Source organism: Indicator indicator, chromosome 14, assembly GCF_027791375.1.
Source record: "Indicator indicator isolate 239-I01 chromosome 14, UM_Iind_1.1, whole genome shotgun sequence".
Lineage (NCBI taxonomy): Eukaryota > Metazoa > Chordata > Aves > Piciformes > Indicatoridae > Indicator > Indicator indicator.
Window position 1 is genome coordinate 17,474,227 of NC_072023.1, and position 22,540 is coordinate 17,496,766.

Genomic DNA, 22,540 nt, shown 5'->3' on the forward strand with positions numbered 1-22,540 from the left:
CTGTTGGATACAAGCTAACATTAAAGATACAGCCAACATTACCTTTCAGTGATCTAGTCTTTTTCCACATTAAGAAAGCTCCAGTTTAAGAAAGCTGAGTTCCTTACATGCTCTGAATTACTGTGCCACAGCCACACATCTATCATTTAAAATGATGCAATGCCTGACGTGGACAACCTCAGTAAAGCGTCCAAAAGAGCAAGATATGCACCACACTTAACCCAGCACCAGACACAGTGAGCATCTTTCAGACAGTCATTATTTTCCACTCACTTGTTCTTTCTGATGGGGAACTCTGGGGAGCCGGGACTTGATGCATCAGACTTCAGGTCAGAGAAAGTTCCTGGAGTGTCCAGCACCTTCTGTATCCTCTCTGAAGTGTTTCTGCTGGGACAAAAGAGAAACCAGATGGATCACAGGGCCAGAGTTAAACTCTATCTATGCTTACAGAATCAGAGAATTTATCTGGTTGGAAGAAATCTCCAAGATCATCCAGTACAACCTTTGACTCAGCACTGAATGGTCAACACTAAACCTTGTCCCTAAATGCCAGGTCCACACAGCACTCAAACACCCCCACAAATGGTAACTCCACCACTGCCCTGGGCAGACCATTCCAATGCTTGAGAACTCCTTCCTGAACCTCCCTTGGTGTAGCTTGAAACCATTTCCTCTGGCCCTGTCACTTGCCACCAAGGAGAAGAAGGTGGGCCCCTCCTCACTCCAACTTCCCTTCAGGTAGTTGTAGAGAACAACTAGGTCTCCCCTCAGCCTCCTCTTCTCCAGACTGAACAACCCCAGCTCCCTCAGCCCCTCCTCGTAGGCCAGGTGCTCCAGGCCCTTCACCAGCCTCACTGCCCTTCTCTGGACACACTTCCAGCCCCTCAATGTCCTTCCTGTAGTGAGGGGCCCAGAACTGAAAACAGCAGTCGAGGTGTGGCCTCACCAGTGCTGAGCACAGAGGATATGCTGAGGAACACTTCCTCACAAGCCACAATCCAAAGCTGAGTCTCCCCTGTACACATGAAAGGGAAGCTTCAGGGAGAAGCCACACATGACATGCTGAGCTCACTGCTGCCAGAGGGAGAGCCTGTTCAGCCTTCACCCCGATGAGTATAGTTTCCATCAGTCTTTGTGCCCATCAGCCTTCTCTGTGAGCCAGTTCAGGGTAGAATCTGGCAGATGAAAGGAAGTTGATCCTTTTCCTGGGAAATGGGCTGAATCAGTCCCATGAACGCTCCACTAAGCATCTGAGAAGTCAGAAGGCATGGGACAGGATTGGGTAGTTGACAGAGACACTAGGAAAGTATGGTGTCTGCTTTTTAGTAGCAATGAACTGTTAGAAGAGATCAGTTGCTAGTGAAACTGCAACTTCAAGAATCACCCAAAAGGTCTGTCACAAAATACAAGGTCAGGCTCACTGCTCCTCATAGCTCAGATCACAAACAAGCAATAGGGGAGCTAAATAAACCTGAGAGCTTCCCAATTTCCTCCCAACAAAAAGAACTAAAAAAACACCAAACAAACCCATCCTCCTCAAATGCTGACTCGCTTTCAAATAGCTTTTTTTTTTTTACTGCCATTTGTCCATTTCTCCATGAGCTAATAATCAGGCTTTTCTTCCCATTCCAACCATTCCCATTTCAGGTCTCATTCCTGCCTTCCAGCTCCCTTCTCTCACCTTCCCATGGCTCATACCTCTTTTCTTCCTGTATGTTCTCAATGCCAATGGCACTGCTTCGTCGCCCATGGAAGTGGCTGGCTCGAGATCGTGATGGACTCCTACCAGGCAAGGCAAAAGACTAGAAAAAAGGAAAGAATGACAGAAAGAAGGGAAGAGAATAAGGCAGGAAAAACTGGAGAACTGGAAGCATGGGAGAAGGAGTCTGTGACGTGGATCAAGATCTTCTCCTTTACTCTGCAATACAATAGCATGGCCCAGCTCCAGCAGTGCAAGGAGCACCTTCTGTCAGTGAGAAAGAGAAGGTCTTACAAAGGTGGTAGGAGAGAGATAGAGATAGTGACCAAGGCAGAACAAGATACAACATGGCTGGTGTACAGCCAAAGAGGCTCAGGAAGGGAAGTATCCTCACATGAGGAGAGAAGTAGAGGCAGAATCAGAAAGGCAGAGTTAAAGGAGGGAGGCAGCAAACCCAGGTCATTACCACCCTGTGACTTTGCTGTGCTGACATAAAGAATGCCCACAGCTGAGCAAACTGCCACTAAGAAACTTCCACACTGAAAGACACCTTCCTGGTTTTCTCAGATGGCTTTTTGTAGTTTGCCTGACATCACAACTGCAGAAACCACAATCAGCTGGATGCACTTCAGCCAAGCCAACAGAAACATGGATCTGCTTTTGGCCACATCTGTCATGAATGCTTCCACTGATCACGTGTAGTGTCACTATCAAGAAAGGCTTTGAGAGTGAGCAGGAATAGTCACCCTTTTTCTCACCCCAAACTTCATTAATTATGTTATTTTTTTCCAAAATGCAAATTCTATGTACAGGAAAACAGAACCTTGAATAAACATCAGGCACCTGTTTATATTACAGAAAATAGGCTGACTGGTGAAGCTAAAGAAATTAAGAGATCTACTGTCCTTGTGTTTTCAGCTCCTGCTGCATGACAGCACAGCACCGCTCTGGCCAAACCACAGTGCATGCCTTTCTGAAGGTATGACAATATATAGCATCTAACCCAGGACAGCAGAGACAGATGTCTGCTGGACAGTCATGTTTGGCTTCCTTCTCCCAGTCTGCACCAATCTCAGCTCTATTTTACAGAAGCACTGGGGCTAGAGACAGGTACAGACAACACAAGACTACAACATGCAGTGTCACAGCTTGTGAAACAGGATGATGCAACAAAAAGAGACTGACAGAAGGACAAGAGGATTAACCACTTGGGAAAGAGGAGTAAAGGCTATGAGTGGGTCATAAAGGGCTGCCAGGTCTCCTCCAGCCCACCCCAGTGCCTTACCGCAGCAACAGCCTTAGGGCCCTCGGCGACGCTCTGGCTGAGGGCAAGGCCAGCTGGAGCTGTGCGGCCGGGCAGCGTGGCTGGCTGCTGCTTCCTCAGGGATATCCCCACGGCATCCAGGCTCTGGCTGCGGCCTCTGATCACCCGCTGAACAGGGGCAGGCAGGGAAACAGACAAACACAGACACACCTGTAGGCACGCACATGGCAGGGGAGTATGGAAAGCACCACTGAGCAGGTGGAAAACTGTGACAGACCAACACCAGATCCTAACTCTGGCTTTTGCAAGGCTAAGTAAAGCATCACAGATCTTCAAGACAGCGCACTCACAAGTGTGTCAGAAACTGTTGCAGTGGTTCCTGCAACTCTTTTAAGTTATAATGAAAATGAATCAAAAGAGGTCTGCTGTAGGAGCTAAAAGCTGCTTGCTACAAGCAATTACAATTCCTCTTACAAACACTCACTACTTTTTCTGCAAATTATGGAGAGAAACTCCACCTGACATTAGACACTAGCCTGAAGCATAAAGAGTTTGATTTCACAGAGACAGTACAGATTTCCACCCTGGGTCAGGCTGTAACTGCGTAGGAAGGAGCACAGAAAAGGGAAGAATGTTTTGTGAGAGATATGGCAAAGCACAGCTGAAGATGCTCTAAAGGAAGGCTGCTGGATGGAGAGATCTGTTTTCTGTCTGACTCTATGCACAGCTGATCAGCAGGGCAAATATTCCTTGGAGGGACACTCAATGAGCTTGAGAAAAGTATGAGCAGGTGGGTAGGAGGTCAATCCACTCCTGCTCACCTTGAAATTCTCAAGGAAGCCCCCACTGCCATTCTCTATCTTGTCATCCTCTGCCGTGGGTAACCCCATCATCCTGCGGCTGCGAAGCTGCAACTCCTCAAAAAGGCTCTCCAGGAGGGCACTTCGGGTTCTTTCCTGCACCAAGATTGGGAATGAAAACACAGCTGTTACTGGGAGTGGAGGGATGTCCTCCACCCACCCTGCTTTGGTAATGTCCCACAACCTCCTTAAAAAAACCCAACAAATCAAAAATCAAACAACCCCAAAACAAAAATATTACAAAGTGGTTTTAGCGGCAGAGTTCTGGAACATTTCACAGCCCTGTTAAACTCTTTCTAAAGCAAATCACAAACACATCATTACTTTTTATACAGGTGATGAAACAGAGTCTGGAACAGAATTTTGGTACCCTGGACTGAAAGTATCAGTGATTCCAAGACTGCATCATGTTGGGAGGGACCCTCAAAGGTCATCTTGTCCAACCCCACTGGTCTCAGCAAGGACACCTCCAACTAGATCAGGCTGCCAAGGGTCACATCCAGTCTGATTTTGAATGTCTCCAGCAATGGGGCCTCAACCACATCCCTGGGCAAGCTGTTTCAGTATTTCAGCATCCTCATAATAATGAACTTCCTCCTCATATCCAACCTAAATCTCCCCTGCTCCAGTTTCAAACCATTCCTCCTCATCACCACAAGCCTTTCTACACAGTCCCTCCCCCAGCCTTCTTGTAGGCCCCCCGCAGATACTGAAATGCAGCTCTAAGGTCTCCTCAGAGCCTTCTCTTCTCAAGGCTGAGCAGCTCCAGTTCTTTCAGTCTGTTTTCATAGGGGAGGTTCTCCAGCCCTCTGATCATCTTGGTGGCCTCCAGATCCACTCCAGCAGGTCCACAATACTAAGTTTTAGCTAATGCAGAATCTCCTCCAGCAAAACCTATGCACCACATCCCCATTCTTACCCAAGGATTAGATCTTTACCTCAGAAGGTACCTGCTCATGTTTTCTCACTCCTGCTGTGAAATACAAAGGAAGCATCTCACAGCTGAGGATTTTGTCTTTCTTTTATAAGCAACACAAATGAGAAGCAAAATAAAGTCAAAGATGGTAGAGGATTTTTTTAATCTGCAATAATAGAGGTTTACAGTTCTAACTGGAAGTAACTACGTGAGAGACTCACCTCTAATTTAGCAAATTTCTCAGCTCGGTAGCAGCTGTACTCAGCATTGATGAGCTTGACCAGGAGGAATTCACGGAACTCTGCACTCTGCAAAGCAAGATGAAGGCTGCACTGGAGAAGAAACCTCTGCCTTACTGCTTTTCAGACTTCCAGAATCATCTAAGACTGACTGACAATACTGCCTCAGCACACAACGGTGTGTGTGATATCCCCCTGCCAGCTAAAACTGGACCAGAGAAACAAACCTTTCTAAATATGGCTGGATTTGGCAAAGGGGGTCCAAAGAAGGGGACATCATCCCGGGCTGTGACTGAAACCTGTAAGGGGAAAGAAAAGAAAAGAAAAGAAAAGAAAACAAAACAAAACAAAAGAAAAAAAAAAAGGGAAGAAAAAAGAAAGTATCACAACCCAAGTGAGATTATCAAAACCTTGAAACTATTATGGTACATCTGATCCCTCCTGGCCCATAACCAAAAGAAATCAATATGCTGGCCTGTGCAGCTGTTTCTGAACTCAGTGAATGGATGTGCTGATTGATATCCCTGAATTTCAGTCAGCCAAATGTGTGCACAGTAAGAGAAACAAAAAACAGATGAAAAATAGCTTAAACAAAAAAAATGAGCAAAAACAGCTGAAGTAAAAAAATAGCTGAAATTGCATATTAAAAAAAAATCAGTATTTTTGGTACCAACCAACATCTTTAGATCAAGAAAAATGTTCATCCTACATCTTTTTATTTCATCTAGACAAACCTTTGCCCATCTAGTTGTCCTGACAGTGAATCCTCCGTGGTGGGACACTGAGGGGATTGTCTCAGTACCAGCACCTCTCCCAGTCCAATGTGGCACTTTGCCACTAAGAGATAAAGAAATGCAGGGGGATTGTTTCTAGTTTTTTTTAACAGGCTCCACCTGCTACAGCAATGCCAAGAAAGTAACTGTAGCGCAGTCTGGTTTTGACCTGCTGGCACTTGGCACTCACCCATAATTCTATGCAGCTATTTTACCATCACTTTCACCATTACTTTTGAATATCTCACAGTCATTTTTTGGTCATGTCTGAGATGGAGCAATATCATCATTTGCCATTTCATACAACAGAGAACAATGTCATGACAGCTTAACAGCACCTGCCTCAAAGTAACACTGCAGTGTAAGTGTCAATCAGTGAGAGGCATGAACTTACTGAGAGGAAATGGGGAAGGGCTTTTCTATTTAATTCAGGTTTCTCACATTGCAGGTCAGCTCCTCTAGTTACAATGCCTCCTTCTTCCTCCCAGTAGATATCAAACTGTTAAAAATCCTACTTTGCATTCTAGTTCTGATTGCAAAAACTGATTCAAAGAAATAAATGCAATTAATCATCCAATTTAACTACCAGGCACTAAAGCCTGAGCAAAGGGAACAAGGGAAGGAAAAAGAACTTCCCAAACTGCAGTCTCTCAGGTCCTAGAATGCTCCTGAGGCAGAATGACTGGAAAAGCCCTGACTGGGACTATTTCTTTTTCATGAAATAACACGAGCAACCTTATTACTGTGACAAGAACAATGGCAGTGCAGACAGGGCAAGATTAAAACAGTAGTAGGAAGAGACAAGAAAAATGGCAAACTTTCTCAGCTTCTTCTCATTATAAAAACCCAGTGAACCTCTGCATCCTACCAAAGAGAGAGCAAGAGAACTGGAATTCCATGCCCCTGATCAACATGAGGCCATCTTGTCACTAGGAACATGGCTGCTCAGAGGACAAAAAACAATTGAAGGTGGTTGTTCTACCTCCAGCACTCTTTTTGGTGGGAGACAAGATGGAGAACCTGTCCTAATTTTCATATTCTCGGTGTTCTTGTAGAACTCATCATCACCAAATGAGACATCCTTCCAGAGTCATGTGACAGAGAAAGAGCTGTATCCAAAGTCTGCAGATGGGGAATTTGAGTTATAGCAAGGCCTCTTTCAAATGCAGCACCTTAACAGGCAGCTCTTTCTTGCCAGATGGGCATCAGCTCTGGGATTCCCAAAAGCCAATGCAGCTGCTTTGGAGAGAGACTTTTCATGAGGGTGTCTAGAGACAGGACAAGGGGGAATAGTTTGAAGCTGCAGGAGAGCAGGTTCACACTGGATCTTAGGAAGAAGTTCTTCAGTATGTGGTTGGTGATACTCTGGAACAGGTTGCCCAGGGAGGTTGTGGATGCCTGTTCCCTAGGGGTCTTCAAGGCCAAGCTGGATGAGGCCTTGAGCAGCTGAGTCTAGTTGAGAGGCATCCCTGCTCACGGCAGGAGGCTGCAGTAGATGATCTCTGAGGTCCCTTCAACCTAAGCCATTCTGTGATTCTATGATTCCAGACATTAGGCCAAGAAGCTGTATCTGATCTGCAGTCTCAAGTCATGTAAGCTCTCAGCACTGTGCTGTGCAGCATGAGCAATGCAGACATGGCTGTTAGCCAGGTGAAGTAGTTTCACCTGACTCATGTCTTGCTTGCATTACATCCTCCAAACAGGATCAGTGGTACCTCATGCTCTTTGATGCAAACAATAATGTTTTATCCAAATTCATCCTGCTTGAACTCTTTAGGCTTCAGAAATTCAAGTCAGGATGATAGCTAGCTGAACCTGTACCTCTCCCAGAAGCCCAAGAACAGGTTTCCACTTCAAGGATCAAGATCAGTGGATCAGTGCAGAGGAATCTATTGGCTCTCTTTACCTTGTAAAAAGTGTCCCCACTGGCACCATGAGTCAGCTGAACTACCACATAGGCATGCAGGAAATTAGAGGCAATCATATCAGGGACAAAAGGTGTGCTTTCATCTTGGAAGATGATGGCCACAATATCATTCCCAATGTGACGCTTCCGCTGAAGCTGGAGAGAAGGGAAAAAGGAAAGAAAGTGAGAGGGCAGCATAAAAAAAATCCAAAACAGCAGAACTGTACAATGGGGTCTCAAACACCAGCCTGCCTATTACCTCCAACCCATCTGCTGAACCACACCTCTCAGCACTACTTTCAGCATTCCTCCAGCCACAATTCCCAACATTAAGCAGTTCGGCATTTCCCCCTTTCTGCAGTCCCTCCTCATGTATCCCTCCTCTCTTAGCCATACTCTTGCATTCTTCAATTCTCTTCAGAATACCTGCTGGGAATCTCCCTCTGTGAAGGGCAGCTTTGTAGACACATGAAACATTATCTCCTTGCCCTGGAAATTTGTATAGACTGACTCAGTGCCCGTTTGACCTCTGGTAACATCCAAGCCTCCCCGGAATCTGAGTAAATCCATACCATGCACAGGTCAGGCAAGACAGAGGTGAGAAAGTGGAGAGAAGAAAGACAAGATCAGTAACAGTAGCTTGGTATATCAACAGCATCAAAGAAATAAGTGATAGTGAGGCACCAAATCTTCCCAAAGCAAACACACTAACTGAAGCTGCACAAAGTTTCTGCTGCTGAACATGCTTGCTAACAGCTATAAAGCTAAACCAGGGCCCCTCAAAGGGGCTTTGTGATTTTTCCATCACTTAGAGCTACAGAAAGGAAAGGCTGCTCCACAGACAGAGAGAGACTAAAACAACACTGACCCCAGACACTGAAAAACAACTTGCATCTGCACAAAGAAAATCATTCTTGATGCTGTGGGTCAGACTGAGATACAGGAGGTCTTTAAATGAAAATACCAACAAAGCCCTAAGCTGCAACTTGTTGGCAGCCAGGATGCCTGACAGAATCATTCTGGGCTTCTTCACCTGCACTGGGATTCAGTGGCCACAGCCCTTTCCCAGAAGCAAGGCCCTAACAGAGTAACAGCCTCTGAATACACAGGGTGCTGAGTACACACCCACGGAAATCCTGCAGCAGAACCTTGTCACCAAGGAAATCCAGGAACTCCAGGAACCCCAGACTCTCTTCTGTGTTACTGAAGACTTCCTCTTCAGTCGTCTTCAAAAGGAAAGGAGAAGTCACAAGAAGCACAAGAAGCAAAGAACAGGCAGCAATTCCTACACACAGTTCAACCAGCTCTGAGGACCTGTACCCACAGATCAACCACCATGAGGCAAGCTTCTCCCTTTTCTCTGTATAGCACCTACATTTTGTACAGGGTAGTGCAGACCCTGTATTATATATATATATATATATAAGAGAACCGACTCTTTATGCTTTGCCTCAAGAACTATAGGATCTGAGGGAGCTTACCTGTCCAGGTTTCTGGTAGATGACCCCAAATTTGAAGTTATTGCTTATGACATGCTCATCAAAAGCAACAATAAGCTGCGAAGCCTAGAGTAATCAAAACACAAACTGTCAGTTGACTGTCATTAGCCAGATCCTGGTGGAAAAGGGACAGACAGACACATCATAACACTGTACCTTGGGGTAGAGGACAGGAAAGAAGCGTTCCACATTCACATCCTCACACAGAAGCTGTTGAGTGAGAGAGAGGCAAACAAAGTGAGATTATCATATACCCCAGCTTGCTAAATGCATGAAAGCACAGACACTCTATAATTACCTGACAGGAGTCCCATCAAGCAAAAATTCTGAGGTGAAATGAGAAGAGAAAGAAGAGAAACTAAATGGAAGTATAAAAAGGTAGTAGAAAAGGGGAAAATAGGAGGACAGAGGTGAAAACAACTTGAAGAAGGAAGGATTTAGAGCAAACCGGCAAGCACAAATCTCACCTTTGCCATCTGGACAGCATTGGGAAACTCATTCAGACAGGAAATGGGGATCAGGTCATGTTTGGTGCCAGTCCGAGTCCTGAGACAAACCAAAAATTCATTAGAGCAAAGGCTGAAGGGAGACTCAAGAAACAAACACTGTCCCTTTAAAGGCAGAGTGGCCATTTCTTCAGGTTACCCTAACAGCAGTTCAGTGGGGGACTTGGCAGTCCTGGCTTACCAATTGGCTTGATGATTTTGAAGATCTTTTCCAAACTAAACAATCTATGGTTCTATGACTGCTAAAGCTCTGTTAGAGACAGCCTAGGAAAGCAGATCCATGCAAAGTAGAGGAGGCAGACACTGGTGCAGGATTGCTCCAGCAGGCTGATGCAGTAAAGTTTGCTTTCCTCTATATATGTTTATTAAAGGAGAGATGTCTAAGGGAGAAGAAACTTTGGACTGTCAGAGTCCCCTTCAAACAAGCTATTGAGAGAAAGGTGCTGCAAGTAGTATGAAAACTGAAAAGAAGAATGACTCCACTTCTGTCCTTCATCCACGTAAGGAAGCGTTACCTCAGCAGGAGACGCAGACTCTCCTGCTTCTCGATCTGTTCATACTTGACAGAAAGCACCAGGCAGCCCAGGGACACGTCACTGGAGTAGAAGTTCTGGTGCTCCTGAAAAAAGGAAGCCAAGATGCATGATCACCAGCACTGTGTTTGTCATGCTTATCTTCAAGAGAGGAGAGAGATAAACCACCATTCCCCTGCAATAATGAATGGGCTGGGCTGTTCCACCACCAGAGGAGCAGACACCTCACATCAAAGGCAAAGTCACCTGCAAACTGAGAAGACAGACGGAGTGAATGAAGTCAGTAACCAGGACTGCAAGACTTCACAGAATCACTGGATGGCAGGGGTTGGAAGGGAGCTCTCAAGACCACCTAGTCCAACCCCCTCCTAGAGCAGGATCACCCAGAAGAGTAAATCACATAGGAACATGTCCGGATAGGTTTGAAATGCCTCCAGAGATGGAGACTCCACAACCTCTCTGGGCAGCCTGGTTCAGTGCTCTGCCCAGAGGGAGGAAGCGTCATGGGAAGCACTGTGTCAGATCATTCCTGTGCATGACACTAAAGTCAGTGTCCAGCTACACAGTCAGAACTCGGACAATTTGGAACATGTTACATGAAAGGAACGCTCCAGGCACAATAAATTAGCAATAATGACTCTTCTGTTAATGCACAGGGGATGATGGTGCACATACCACAAGGGCACGGGGCCAGCTTAACACACTATGGGATAGTGGGTGGTATGACCCTTCTTTACGTTAGTTCCCAGCACCATGAGGAACTGGAGGGACTAGACAGCTGTTACTAAGTCTATCAGAAAAGCTCTGAGATCCATTTCAGCCTTCAGATCAGGCTTTGAAGGTCACCCTTACCTTGCCCAGGAAATGTTTGCGGTACAGCTTGGCTGTGGGGTCACTTTCCAGTTTCACTTTACCACTCCAGGGAAAGGGTACATCAGGCAAAGCTGGACTCAGGCTGGAGAGGTTGTGACTGGTCCCTTCAATCCAGTAGCCCCCAAACTGGGGTAAGATAATGAGGGGATATGGCCACCCTTTCTGTAATACCTATTCAGAAGGACAGAGAACACAAAAGCTGAAAGGCCAATAAAGTCCAAGGGAAAACAGAGAGCAGTGCTGACTCACCTCATGGATGCTGGGGTAAGGAATATATTCCTCTTCTGTCTGAAACCAGAAGAGACCATTAGCAAAAATGAATAACATCCTTTAAAGTATTATGTTCTCATGATAGTGCAAGCTGTGCCCTCAGCTTCCATTCTGCCCTAGTCTATCTTTAGAGTTTCACTCTAGGATTTATGGTTAGATTCCATTTCCTAGACCTCAGCATTACAGTAGAAAACTTTGAGAACTAGAAATGCAGGAGTCAGATTTCACCCAACTTTCTCTCATGAGCATGCAAAATGAGGAGGGAGTCACACTATTGGCAAATTGGATGAGGTTAGGAGTGACAATATCTCTGCTTTCCAGTGTCAGACAGCTGCAGTTCTGCAGACAGAGCTGACAGTAGAAATGGTGCTGAGATCAAGGTTGTGTCATCTCCATAGCTAGAGGTGTGGCACACAACTGAGCAGTGCTGAGGCATGCCTATAAGAACAGAAACAGTATTAGAGCCTGGGAATGAAGGAATGGATCAGAAGAGCTGAGAATTTAGAGATGGGAACATGTCTCATATTAAGGGAAACAGCAGCTTTCCAGCAGCACCTGCATGAGTACTCAAGAATACTGAAATTAATGCACTGTGGCTGCAGAAATACTACAGCTCTTATACTGAATACCACTTAAGAGATTACTTAGTCAAGACTAAGACTGTTAATAATGACAAACATTTCTTGGAACTAATGAAACCTGAAACAAGGAAGAACTGATTCTATTTCAGCTGCACAGCTTCACCCTCTTGCGCAGCAACTGTTGTTCCTAGTATGCTCCCTGTCAGTTCCAAGATGAGCACTGCAAGCCTGGTCAATAATTATCTGCCATTCTCAGCAACTTAGGAGAAAGCAATGACTTAGCCTGACCTTGAGAGGAGCTGGAAGGGAACATCTTTGTTCATCCAGACGACTCCCCTGGAAACAAAGGCACAGACAGTGAATCCTGTGGTCTAGCATGTCTGTCTCACTTACTGTGCCATTCTCAGTAACCCAAATAAATATATTCTCTATACATATAATCTTCTGGTTTATGCAAGTTTGAAGTTCAGAAGAAACAGGAGGAATAAAGCTAGAACTTGGCCAGTCCCTTAGTTTGGTACTAAAACTGAAAAGCTCCTTCCCACCTAACATCTTTTAAAAAGCAGAAAGTTGGCAGAAATAAAATATCTTTTTTTTTTTCTTATTTAACTCTCCAACCTCTTCAAGTCACTTTATTTCTTATCCCAAGCAATAAATTAAAAAAGAGCTAAAGACATAACACAAAAGAACAGTAATTCAGACACTTCATTTCTGTTCTACTTTTCCTGGTTTGAGCTAGTCCAGAACTAACCCTGTTCAGTGATTTGACTTCCCAGGTCAGTCTCTGCTCAGTGCTGGCACCTTCTGCAGTTAATAGCATATCTGCACAGACAGGAACTGCTTCGGGCTGTGACAGCTCTGATGTTTAGAGTCACTGCCAAGGCTTGGGGTGCAGAAAGGCTTTGTTTATACTTGCCTCTGAAGACCTAGGGCACCGCTATATCTTTGTGTCACGCTGGGGATGCAGAAAGTAAGACTACACATACAGGGAGCAGCAGACAGGACAGGTGACCCTAAACTGACCAACAATGGCCTCCATCCCGTGGATGTCATTATTCAGTATAAAGTTGAGAGATCATGAGGGTAAAGCCTCTTCTTCAATGGCCTGCATCCAAGCAGGACTCTCTACATGTTGCCTTCAGTCTGGGTTTGTGTATTCCTGAGTCCAGATTTGGAATCCAGCTCCCGAATTCAGTTCCCATCTGCGACAGAGTCTAGTCCGGGACTTACCCAGTGCCTGCCCACAACATCAGTGGTGACAGTGACATAACTGCCACCAGGGGCTTGGGTTCAATCTTGGTCTTGTATACATTTGCATACATTTCATTTTATTGTTATTATATTCATTGAAGCTCTTTTAGTTTTCTTTTCCAATCCGTAAGTCTCTCACCTTATTCCCGTTTTCTTCCCCTTTGGGAAGGGAGAAGAGTTAATAGGGAGTGTCTTTTTCCTTTGTATTTTCAACAGTGGAGCCTGTACAAACACTAGCTTGGAACACTGGAAACAGCAAAAGATCTGTTTCAGTTGCAATGTCAGTACACAGCACTGACAAAACAACCAACCACCAGAACACAGGAGAGTGAAATTAGGAGGAAGCAGAGGCTGACAGGTGATCTTTACATTCTGCAGAGGTGGTAGCAATCATTCGGTATTTGGAGAAGTTATAAAGCTGAGCAACTGGAGTGCATGAAATATAAAGTACAAATGGATGTTTTGTTGATGTGATCTGGAGTTGATGGATGTCAGCCTCACATGCTGGGGCTCCTGAGAAAGGCTAGGTTCTCAAAACAGGGATCTCAGGAAAGTCCTATGCTCTATAAAACCAGGATTAGGACAGGAGGGACACGTAGGTACAAAGCAGATTCAGCCTCCTGGAACAAACTGTGGAAAAGTACCAGTGCAAACCTGTCATGCACCAGGGGATTTCCACACATGGAAACGAAGGCCGGGAAACTGCCATTTTGTAAGGCCTCTCTCCCCTTCCTTGGCATTTCTGGCAGATCTGATAACTGCAAAAACTTCACAGTTTCAAAGGAGGTCCTGCTGGGAGCTGAGTATCTCAGAGGCCTGAGGGCAGATTTTGTGGGCTGCTGTAAAGCAGATGGTGTTTGGGGATGTGGTGATTAAAGATATAGTTTAGTCCTAGCCTTGGCAGCGTTATTTAATGGTTGGACTTGACGATCTTAAAGGTCTTATCCAACCACAACAAATCTATGATTCTACACATTAATACATAGAATCGGGCCTTCCCTTCCCCAGCTTCTCATTTCTAGTCTGTCCAATAGCACTTCAGCCTCTTAACTCTATACTCAGCGTTTTGTTGCTGCCTTCCACCTCCTCACCTTTATAGTTCCACCAAAGTTTTGTATTTTCTTCATATCCACAATTTAATTATCCAAATTCCAGAAAAGAAGTTAATTGTTTGCTATAAATTTAATTGTTGTAGATAGCAAGAGGCAGAAGTTCTGTGCTACGTTCTATGTTATGGCAGGTTAATCACAGCATCACTCAGAAAATACTGGTAGTGTGTAAAGACATTCCGAGAACACATGAAAAATTTAGTTCTAGGATTTTGTTGTTAGATATGACATATATAACATGTTATTATATTACTGTTGCTTTATTGGGTAGGGCAGGGTTGTGGTGGAGTTGTTTTTTTCCCCCTTTTACTCTAATTTTATGATGTAATATATGCAACTAAATGCATGGATTGCCCTAAGAGAATTACAGCAAAGCCCTTTCTCGTGCCAGTTACAGATGGCACTACAGCAGTCACTTGACATGTCTGACATTGCTAAATGCAGTTACCTTAACGTCCCATTCATCATCTGTCATTAGCAGCTGCTACCCAGCAGAAACAGTTTCTTGAAGACAGCAGAGGTACCTTAATGCAACTTTGAATTTCTCTCAGAATGACACTCCTGCAAAGCAGAGAATTCTAATTGTTTGTGTCTATTCCTTCCATCATGCTGGCTGGAGAAACCAACATAGGAAAACACGTTGGAAACTCCCTTTAAGAGTAGGTACAGGAGCTTGGGCCTAGAAAAGCTAAATATTCTGAAGTCCAAATTAAAGGGCACTGGGAGTTAAGTGACAAGACAAATGGCAGCCAAGTACTTGTTTGGCTATGAAAAATCCAGAGCTTCTAAAGTCTGAAAGAATTTCTCCTTACCTGCATTTTTTCAATCATCTCAAACAAGTCCACAGTCTGTGAAAAGAAAAAGACAACAGTGAAAATAATTTACCATTTGCAGAAGGTAATGTTATCCTTTGTGGTCACTCAGATCTTGAAGGAGACAACAGCTCCTTCCGTGTTTTGGCACAGGAACTACTTGCTTGCTGAAGGCAAGATGGAGTCGTTCTTCCTTAGCTAAACATGGACAATACAACTGGTCAAATTTTCTTCAGTTTGTGTTGCAAAAGCTTGACCTGGAACCTGATAGGCCAGGTGTCAGGAATTTCTCTCTTTCAATGGGTCAGAGAACCAACTTGCTAGAGTCCCAAGAAATAATGACATGATCTGGTTTTGAATTCTCACAGAAGTGAGCAATTACAGCTATGTATGCATGCACATGAGCTTGCTTTCAGCCACTTCTGCTCAGTGCAGAAGCACATCCCAACGCTGAATCAGAGAAATGTGGACTGTCTTTACCTTGTTGGGAACAGCAGGGGTGAGAGGACATGGAAGGCCTTTGGTGAAAGAGTCTACAACGTCATTGAAGTGGCTCACTCCCTCCTCCAACCTCCTGCAAGAGACAGATGAGGAAAAAGAAAAACCAAAACCTTCTAACTCTGTGAGAACTCACAGACGCCAGTGCTTGCCTGCAGTGCCTCCTCTGCCTTCTGCTTACTCTTCCTGTCTCCACACCATTGTCATTCCCTCTGAGATTCCTTGAGCTGCCTTAACTCACCACTTATCACCTGCAAACATCCTGGATGTAACAGCCAGTATCTTCTGGCTCCGTGCACTTGCACTATTTTCCTCACAATTGTTGTGTAAGTGCTGACTGCTCTATTTCACCAAGTCCCTCCCCTACCACATATTTGCAGCAGCAGAAAAACAGATCTCACAGAAAGCTTTGGGATCGGATCTCAAAACGGAACCAAATTAAAAGAGCTGGAAGCCCTGAAATGTCACTGAAATCAACACTTCAAGTACAGCTTCAGTTGCCACAGCCTGGGTGTTAGTCCCCAAGACAGGAACATAACATGGTTCTACAACAGAACTGGACAGATGCAGGCTATATTACCACTGTTGGTAAAACCAGCATGCACATTTGATGAGCTTCTGTCTGCACATCTCCTGAAGACATCCTCATGTTGGGCCCTGCTGCAGCAGCAGTGCATAAAAGAAGTGCTGCTGCTGTTTTGTCTCAGAGAAACAAAAAAAGTAATGTGGACAATACACTGGATTTTAAAACACACTGCATTACCCATTGCACTATAGACAGTCTCACTGCCAGCTGAAGCTCTCCTACTGTTAGCAAGCCCTGAAGACTCTTACTTTGAAACCAGTGGTTTCATTGCCTGTCATATGGAAGAGTAACCTGAAGCCACTCTATTTCTGTGACCACAAATCTTCTGACAATTCTTGGAAGGGTTTAGTTTGTAAAAGACCTTAGACATCATCTAGTTCCAAACCCCTGTCACGGGCAGGGACACCTCCTAATAAAGCAGGTTCCTCAAGGCCCCACCCAACCTGGCTTTGAACACTTCCAGGACTGGAGCATCCACAACTCCACACAATTTGTTTCAGCAGCCCAGTGGCACAATGGGACTTGTATACAGGCTGATTCACACAAAGTAACACAATGCTTCCATCCTACAATTTTCTCATACAATTCACATGAGATCTTTAATCTGGAGATAAAAGCTATGGAAAGTTAGTCTTGACAGCCTCAACTAACTATCAGAATAGTTAGAGGTAAATGTGTTTTAAATTAGTATTATACTAACACATCCTTTATTTATAATTTTATTCATTTACTTGAAGCAGGTTAGGCACTAACAAAATTTACATCCAAGCCAGTAATGAAAGATTTGCCTTGTTTCTTTTAGAAACCCAAAGTTTCTGTCCTGTACACCCAGAAAAGGTAAGAACTTGGTTTGATTTCAGAAACCAGCCATCCTCAGAGAGGTATTAACAGTACAGCATTTGTGCAATTGGATGTCCCGGGGCCTTGCTGTGTTCTCTTCTCTTTGGCCTGTCACTGGTTTGAATCCTGAATCATTCAGCAGAAAATAAAGCACACACTTGCACCATGGAAAAGTAGGAGCTCCTACATGATGTTGGTGTGGCCAGTCCTGTCCTGCTCCCTCAGCATAAATTCACCTCTATGCTTTGGACTGATTGGAGCACTTCATGCTGCAACTGCTCCCTGCCGTTCAATCCCAGCACAGCTCTGCTGTCAAAATGACTTCAACAGATGCCAAACTCACCAGCATTATCGTACGTTTAGAGGTGTTCTCAGTTCTGTATTTACCCTGGATTAAGAATGTGGGACTTCCAGAATCCAGGAGCATGCCTTAGGTTTTATGTTATCTGTTACAAAATATCACAAAAATGTGAAGCCATTGTAAGCATTCTTTGAAAGTCCATTTGTTAATTCCAAACTGCTGGAATGAAAGCACTGAGCTTTATTTATAGAAAGAGAACAAAGTTCTTTTCAAATTGGAACTTCAAATGCTTTGACCATAGAAAAGCAGAGTATTAGCCTTCTGAAAAAGCAAAGCAATTCTGCAGCCTGGAGAGGAATCTATATGTGCAAATGTGTACTTGCTGAAGCTTTGTTTTTAGGAAGTGGCAACAAGGGGAAGCAGCGGGCCTGGAAAATGCTGAAGACTAAACTAGGATTTTACTAGTGACAGAAACCTGCACATTAATTTCAAGCAAGTAGCCAAACTAAAAGCAGGCACCACTGATCCACTAGTAAACGCTCCACTCTTCCAAAATGGAGTGAGACATACCTTTGGAGACCTCTGAGCCACTGTCTCCACATACACAACCCTGTTCGCATTCCTGGCTTGCAGCATGCTCTGCTATTTCAATCCTGGGATCTCTCTATACAGCTGTCTCAAAACCATTTCCACCTACTATAGCTGAGCCAGGTCAATAACCAAGTCAATGCAAGTATTTGTTATGAGAAAAACACAAACTGGCCTGGACAGATTCCACACATCCTTTCATCCATCTCTCCTAAGTATTCCATAGGTAAAGAAGGTTTCTTGCACTCTGAAATGTCACAAATAATCTGGCAACTATTTTCCTGCAAGTTCACAGGGAAGCAGGTGTATTGCCAGTGTAAAAAGTCTTTGCTAAGCTGGAAGCCTTCCAGTGGGACAAAAAATTATGGGACGGTTTGTAGCTCATTATGGAATGGCAGCCAGTCTAATAAAAGGTGTCCCAACCTGATGAGTGATTCTTGCAATGAGACACTGGTAAGTTAAACTCCTCACCAGAAGAGACAGGCAATCTAGAGGAACTGAGAGTAATTTCAAACAGAAACATGCCTGAAATGCTCATAAGGAAAATTCTGGGCAACTGCTTCCCTAGAGCAACAGCTTCTGATCCTTCACTCCCTTGTTTCTACCTTAGAGAAATATATTTTCTCTGGCAAACACAATTTTTAGGTATTCAGTGAAATCAGCTGCAAACATGATATGGATAGTCTCACTCTGCTACGGCTTTGAATGTTGCTCACACACAGAATCCTAAAATCCAACAGAAGGAATTAGCAAGAGAAAACTAGGAAAAGGAAGCAACTACTACAGGTAAGATGCTCTCAGCTGGTCACAGAGTTTTCTACTCACAGACTGTGACTTCCAGTTGGGAACCTCATTTCCAGCCGTGCTCCACTTTCTGGTTGTTGGGGAGCTGCTGCCTGACACTTCTCCGCCATGTGGGCAATCCCTGCTCAGGTCTCTTCTTGCACCGACATAAAAAGGAGGCAGGAGACCGAACAGGCCCGGAGAACCCAGCTAACTCTCAGTCCCCATCAGGTACTACCCTGCAGAAAAGGAGAAAGGAGAGCTCCCGAGGGAAACGAATCCGCGCTCTCACCTCCTGGGCAGTGCGAACTGCAGAGCCCATTGGCTCCCGAGGATAGAGGCAGACGAGCCCCAGGCGCGCCCTCTCTTCCCCTCAGCAAGAGGCGCGCCCACTGGCCGCGCTCGCCCGCCTGCTCCCGACCAGAGCCAGGCCCAGGCAGCGAGGGGGAAAGCGGGCAGAGAGAGAGGGACGGCAGCGCGGCCGGCTCTGAAGCCAGCTCCGAACTTGCCAGGCTGGGGCACCGGCATCGCCTTCCCCCTCCTTAGCTCCCCGATCTTTCAGACAAGCCACGATGGCTCTGTCTCCCGCTCCCACAATACAGCCGCCGCCGGCTGCAGGGCCCGTTCCGGTAATCGCTTCCCTGCCTCCGGGTTGCCGAGGGAGAGGCAGGGCGGCCGGTGCCCCAGGCGAGATGAGGCCTGCCGGTGCAAGTACCGGTACCAGTACGTACCCTCCGCTGGCTCCGGCAGGGCAGCCGTGCTGCCGGGAGAACATGCTGGACTGCTCCGCCGAGTCAGCTCCCGGGGTCTCTCCTCGGGAGCCTCCTCTCCCCTTGCCTCGCCATAGAGAAGGACACAGGCTCCCTCCCGGTCCCCTGCAAAGCCTCGGCTCCCGCCCCCACCCCTCCTCTTCCTGCTAAGCCAGAGACAGCAAAGGGCACCTCACAGCTGGGAGCGGACCCCAGCCACGCCGGGGCGGGCCGCGGCGCCGGGAGAGGCAGAGGAGGCGAGATGGAGGAAGATGTGACAACAGGGAATGATGACTTCTGCTCCTCCTCCGTGGTGAAAGATCAGTTCCCCCTCGATCCCCCCTTTCCGGGGAATCCATGGATGATGCACAGCCCGCAGGAACGGTTTGCTGGGACAGCTGAGCCGAGGAAGCTGTACTCTGGGTTGCCAGTGGTAGGACAAGGACAGTAGAACGGTCCCTTGTTCAGCTCTGCTATAGTGCAAGATCTCTCCCCGAGCTCTCAATATACAGTGGGAAAAGTAAGCATCAAGCAATTCTCCACAATTTATCCTCCTCAACTTCCCATTCCCTCCAAGGGAAGACCAAGAAGACAGCAAACCCACTAGCCTTTGGTACGTGAGGCTGATTATGTATCAAGTACTACAGAGGCTGGGCTTTACATCCTCCTTATCAAATGTAAGCTGTTCTCTAGGGGAGCTCAAATTTTGAGGAGTTAGAAAACCCTTAGCCACATGTATTTGCATTCACTCATCAACAGATCATCATTCCTGATCCCAGCACAATCTTCCATTGCAGGGGTATGCATATGCTTGTGTTTAAATAAGAACACAGAGCTTTTCTTGACATTATTTTTTCTCCCTGTGATTCCCAGTATCATTCTTCACTCCATCAAGACATATAAAGGCAGAAGCTACAACCTTCTGCCAAGGGTCAGCCTCATGCAGGGTTTGTACAAACTCATAAAGGGGACATTAGGAAAGAAAATGAGGGACAGAATTTGACAGAGGAACCAGTGAACTAGTTAAAATAGAGAAAGAAAGCAGCAATATAAAATTTAGAAATTAATGCAGCAATTTAATCCTAGTGTTTCTTATAAATTTTACTCATCAAAGACCTGGGTAGAAACCATTATAGGGGTTTCAAGGGTCTGTGGCTGGGAAAAGAGACTGAAAGGGGTATGGTATCCATCAAGGTAGGTAACAATGTTGAATGGACAGAGAAAGGATCCACTTGCTGTTTTAGGAACTTGCATGGAGGCCATTTCCTCGTTTACCTCTTTTTTTCCCCAGCAGATCTAATGCTGGACTATAGGCTAACTCAGACTGTCTCCTCACCTGACCCCAAATGTCCTCCCAGGCAGGGCCAGGCCACTGAATACAGCACTTCTCCCTACACAAGCAGTTCTGACTCATTCACCTGAATCTCTGAGCAGAGATGTGACTAGGGCAAGGCAAAGAGCCAAGCTTGCCGCTTCTGCTGCATCCCGGAAGGAGGAGAAGACAGTATTTTCTGCTGCTAGAGAATGCTGTTTAATATTTTTATCAATTATATAGACAGTGGGATCGAGGGCACCATCAGCAGGTTTGCAGATGACACCAAGCTGAGTGGTGCTGTTGATGTGCCAGAGGGACCTGGACAAGCTGGAGAGGTGGGCCCAGGTGAACTTCATGAGGTTCAACAAAACCAAGTGTAAAGTCCTGCAGCTGGGCAGGAATAATCCTTGTTATCAATACAGGCTGGGGGATGATAGAAAGCAGCCCTGCAGAAAAGGACTTGGGAGTTCTGGTGGATGAGAAGCCGGACATGAGCCAGAAATGGGCACTTGCAGCCCTAGAAGGCCAAAGGCATCCTGGGCTGCATCAAAAGCAGCATGGCCAGAGAGATGGAGAGAGGTGATTCTGCCTCTCTGCTCTGCTTTGGTGAGACCTCACCTGCAGTGCTGTGTTCAATTCTGGTGCCATCAACACAGGAAGGACATGGCCCTGATGGAGTGGGTCCAGAGGAGGCCACAAGGATGATTGGGGGATGGAGCACCTCTGCTATGAGAACACTTCTGATACTGAGGGAGCTGGGGTTGTTGAGCCTGGAGAAGACAAGGCTCCAGGGAGACCCTAGAGCAGGCTTCCAGTTCCTGAAGAGGGTTACAAGAAGGCTGCAGAGGGATTGTTTGCAAATGCCTGCAGTGATAGGATGAGGGACAGTGGTTTGAAATGAGAGCAGAGCAGATTTAGATTGGATGTTAGGAACAAGCTCTGCACCATGAGGGTGCTGCAACACTGCAACAGGTTGCCCAGGGAGGTAGTTGAGGCTCCATCCCTGGAGATATTCAAGGTCAGGCTTGAAAGGACTCTGGGCAACCTGACCTAGTGGAGCATGTCCTGGCTGACTGCAGGGGGGTTGGACTGAATGACCTTTGGAGGTTCCTTCCAATCCAAACCATTCTATGATGCCAGCAATAGCTATTGCCCTCTAGCCACAACTCTCCATTCCAGGGTCTTTATCAACAACAATAACAAGCTGGCTGTGATGAAAACAAAGTCTACATGGAGGCCCAGGTTTTTCTGCCATTCTTCAGCAGCTTGCCACTACCTACAAGAGCCAGCTTTGTTCACACACAAAGCCACGTTCTGCTCAGCTTTCATTTAACTCACATCTTTATCTCACCTCCTGTGCAACTTCATCTTCATACAAGGCACTCGAGTCCCACAGGCAACTAATTAGTCTCATTTAGCAGTGATCATATGAATAAACCACTTCCATATGTAAGAAATCACAGGTTCCCTTTCCCCTTACTGTTCCTCAACTTCTAATCAAGCTAAGAATTACTGTTTACACACCTGATGTAACAGTATCACCTAATATAAGCCCTTAGTTCTACTAAGTTGATTCAGCTTCCATTGATACTTACTGATCTAACTCTGTATCCTTCTAGTCTCACACTGTAATCCACAGATTTGTCTATATTTGCATAGATCATTGTGTGTTTTGTAGTGTTTGTGTGTTTTAGGGACTAGCACACAAGCTTCTGCTCTCCCAGGTATCCTTGTAGGCTGCTAATACCTGTATTGGAGTAATTGATACCCATCCCTTTTGCTACGTGAT

General features: G+C 45.7%; 1 protein-coding gene across 1 annotated transcript; it reads right to left on the reverse strand.

Moving 5' to 3' along the window:
• Positions 1-269: 269 nt before the first annotated feature.
• LOC128971159 (rap1 GTPase-activating protein 1-like) lies at positions 270-19,462 on the reverse strand. The gene is made up of 19 exons (XM_054386599.1): positions 19,419-19,462; positions 15,572-15,665; positions 15,092-15,127; positions 12,208-12,255; positions 11,318-11,356; positions 11,048-11,239; positions 10,178-10,281; positions 9,624-9,702; positions 9,313-9,366; positions 9,139-9,222; positions 8,783-8,883; positions 8,084-8,213; positions 7,658-7,813; positions 5,206-5,277; positions 4,961-5,047; positions 3,785-3,919; positions 2,985-3,131; positions 1,699-1,802; positions 270-387 (listed from the first exon to the last, which is right to left on the reverse strand). Exons 1-19 carry the CDS (start codon positions 19,460-19,462, stop codon positions 270-272), a joined length of 1,824 nt encoding a protein of 607 aa, XP_054242574.1.
• Positions 19,463-22,540: the final 3,078 nt, after the last annotated feature.

What these genes read in the sequence shown, in the direction of transcription:
- LOC128971159 (XM_054386599.1), bottom strand. Translation starts at nt 19,462, where the DNA reads ATGTTCTCCCGGCAGCACGGCTGCCCTGCCGGAGCCAGCGGAGG. An exon ending in ATGCTGTCCAGATGGCAAAG is followed by an intron (nt 9,367 to 9,623) that starts GTGAGATTTGTG and finishes CTCACTCAACAG; the next exon opens with CTTCTGTGTGAGGATGTGAA. An exon ending in AGAAATTTGCTAAATTAGAG is followed by an intron (nt 3,920 to 4,960) that starts GTGAGTCTCTCA and finishes ATCTTGGTGCAG; the next exon opens with GAAAGAACCCGAAGTGCCCT.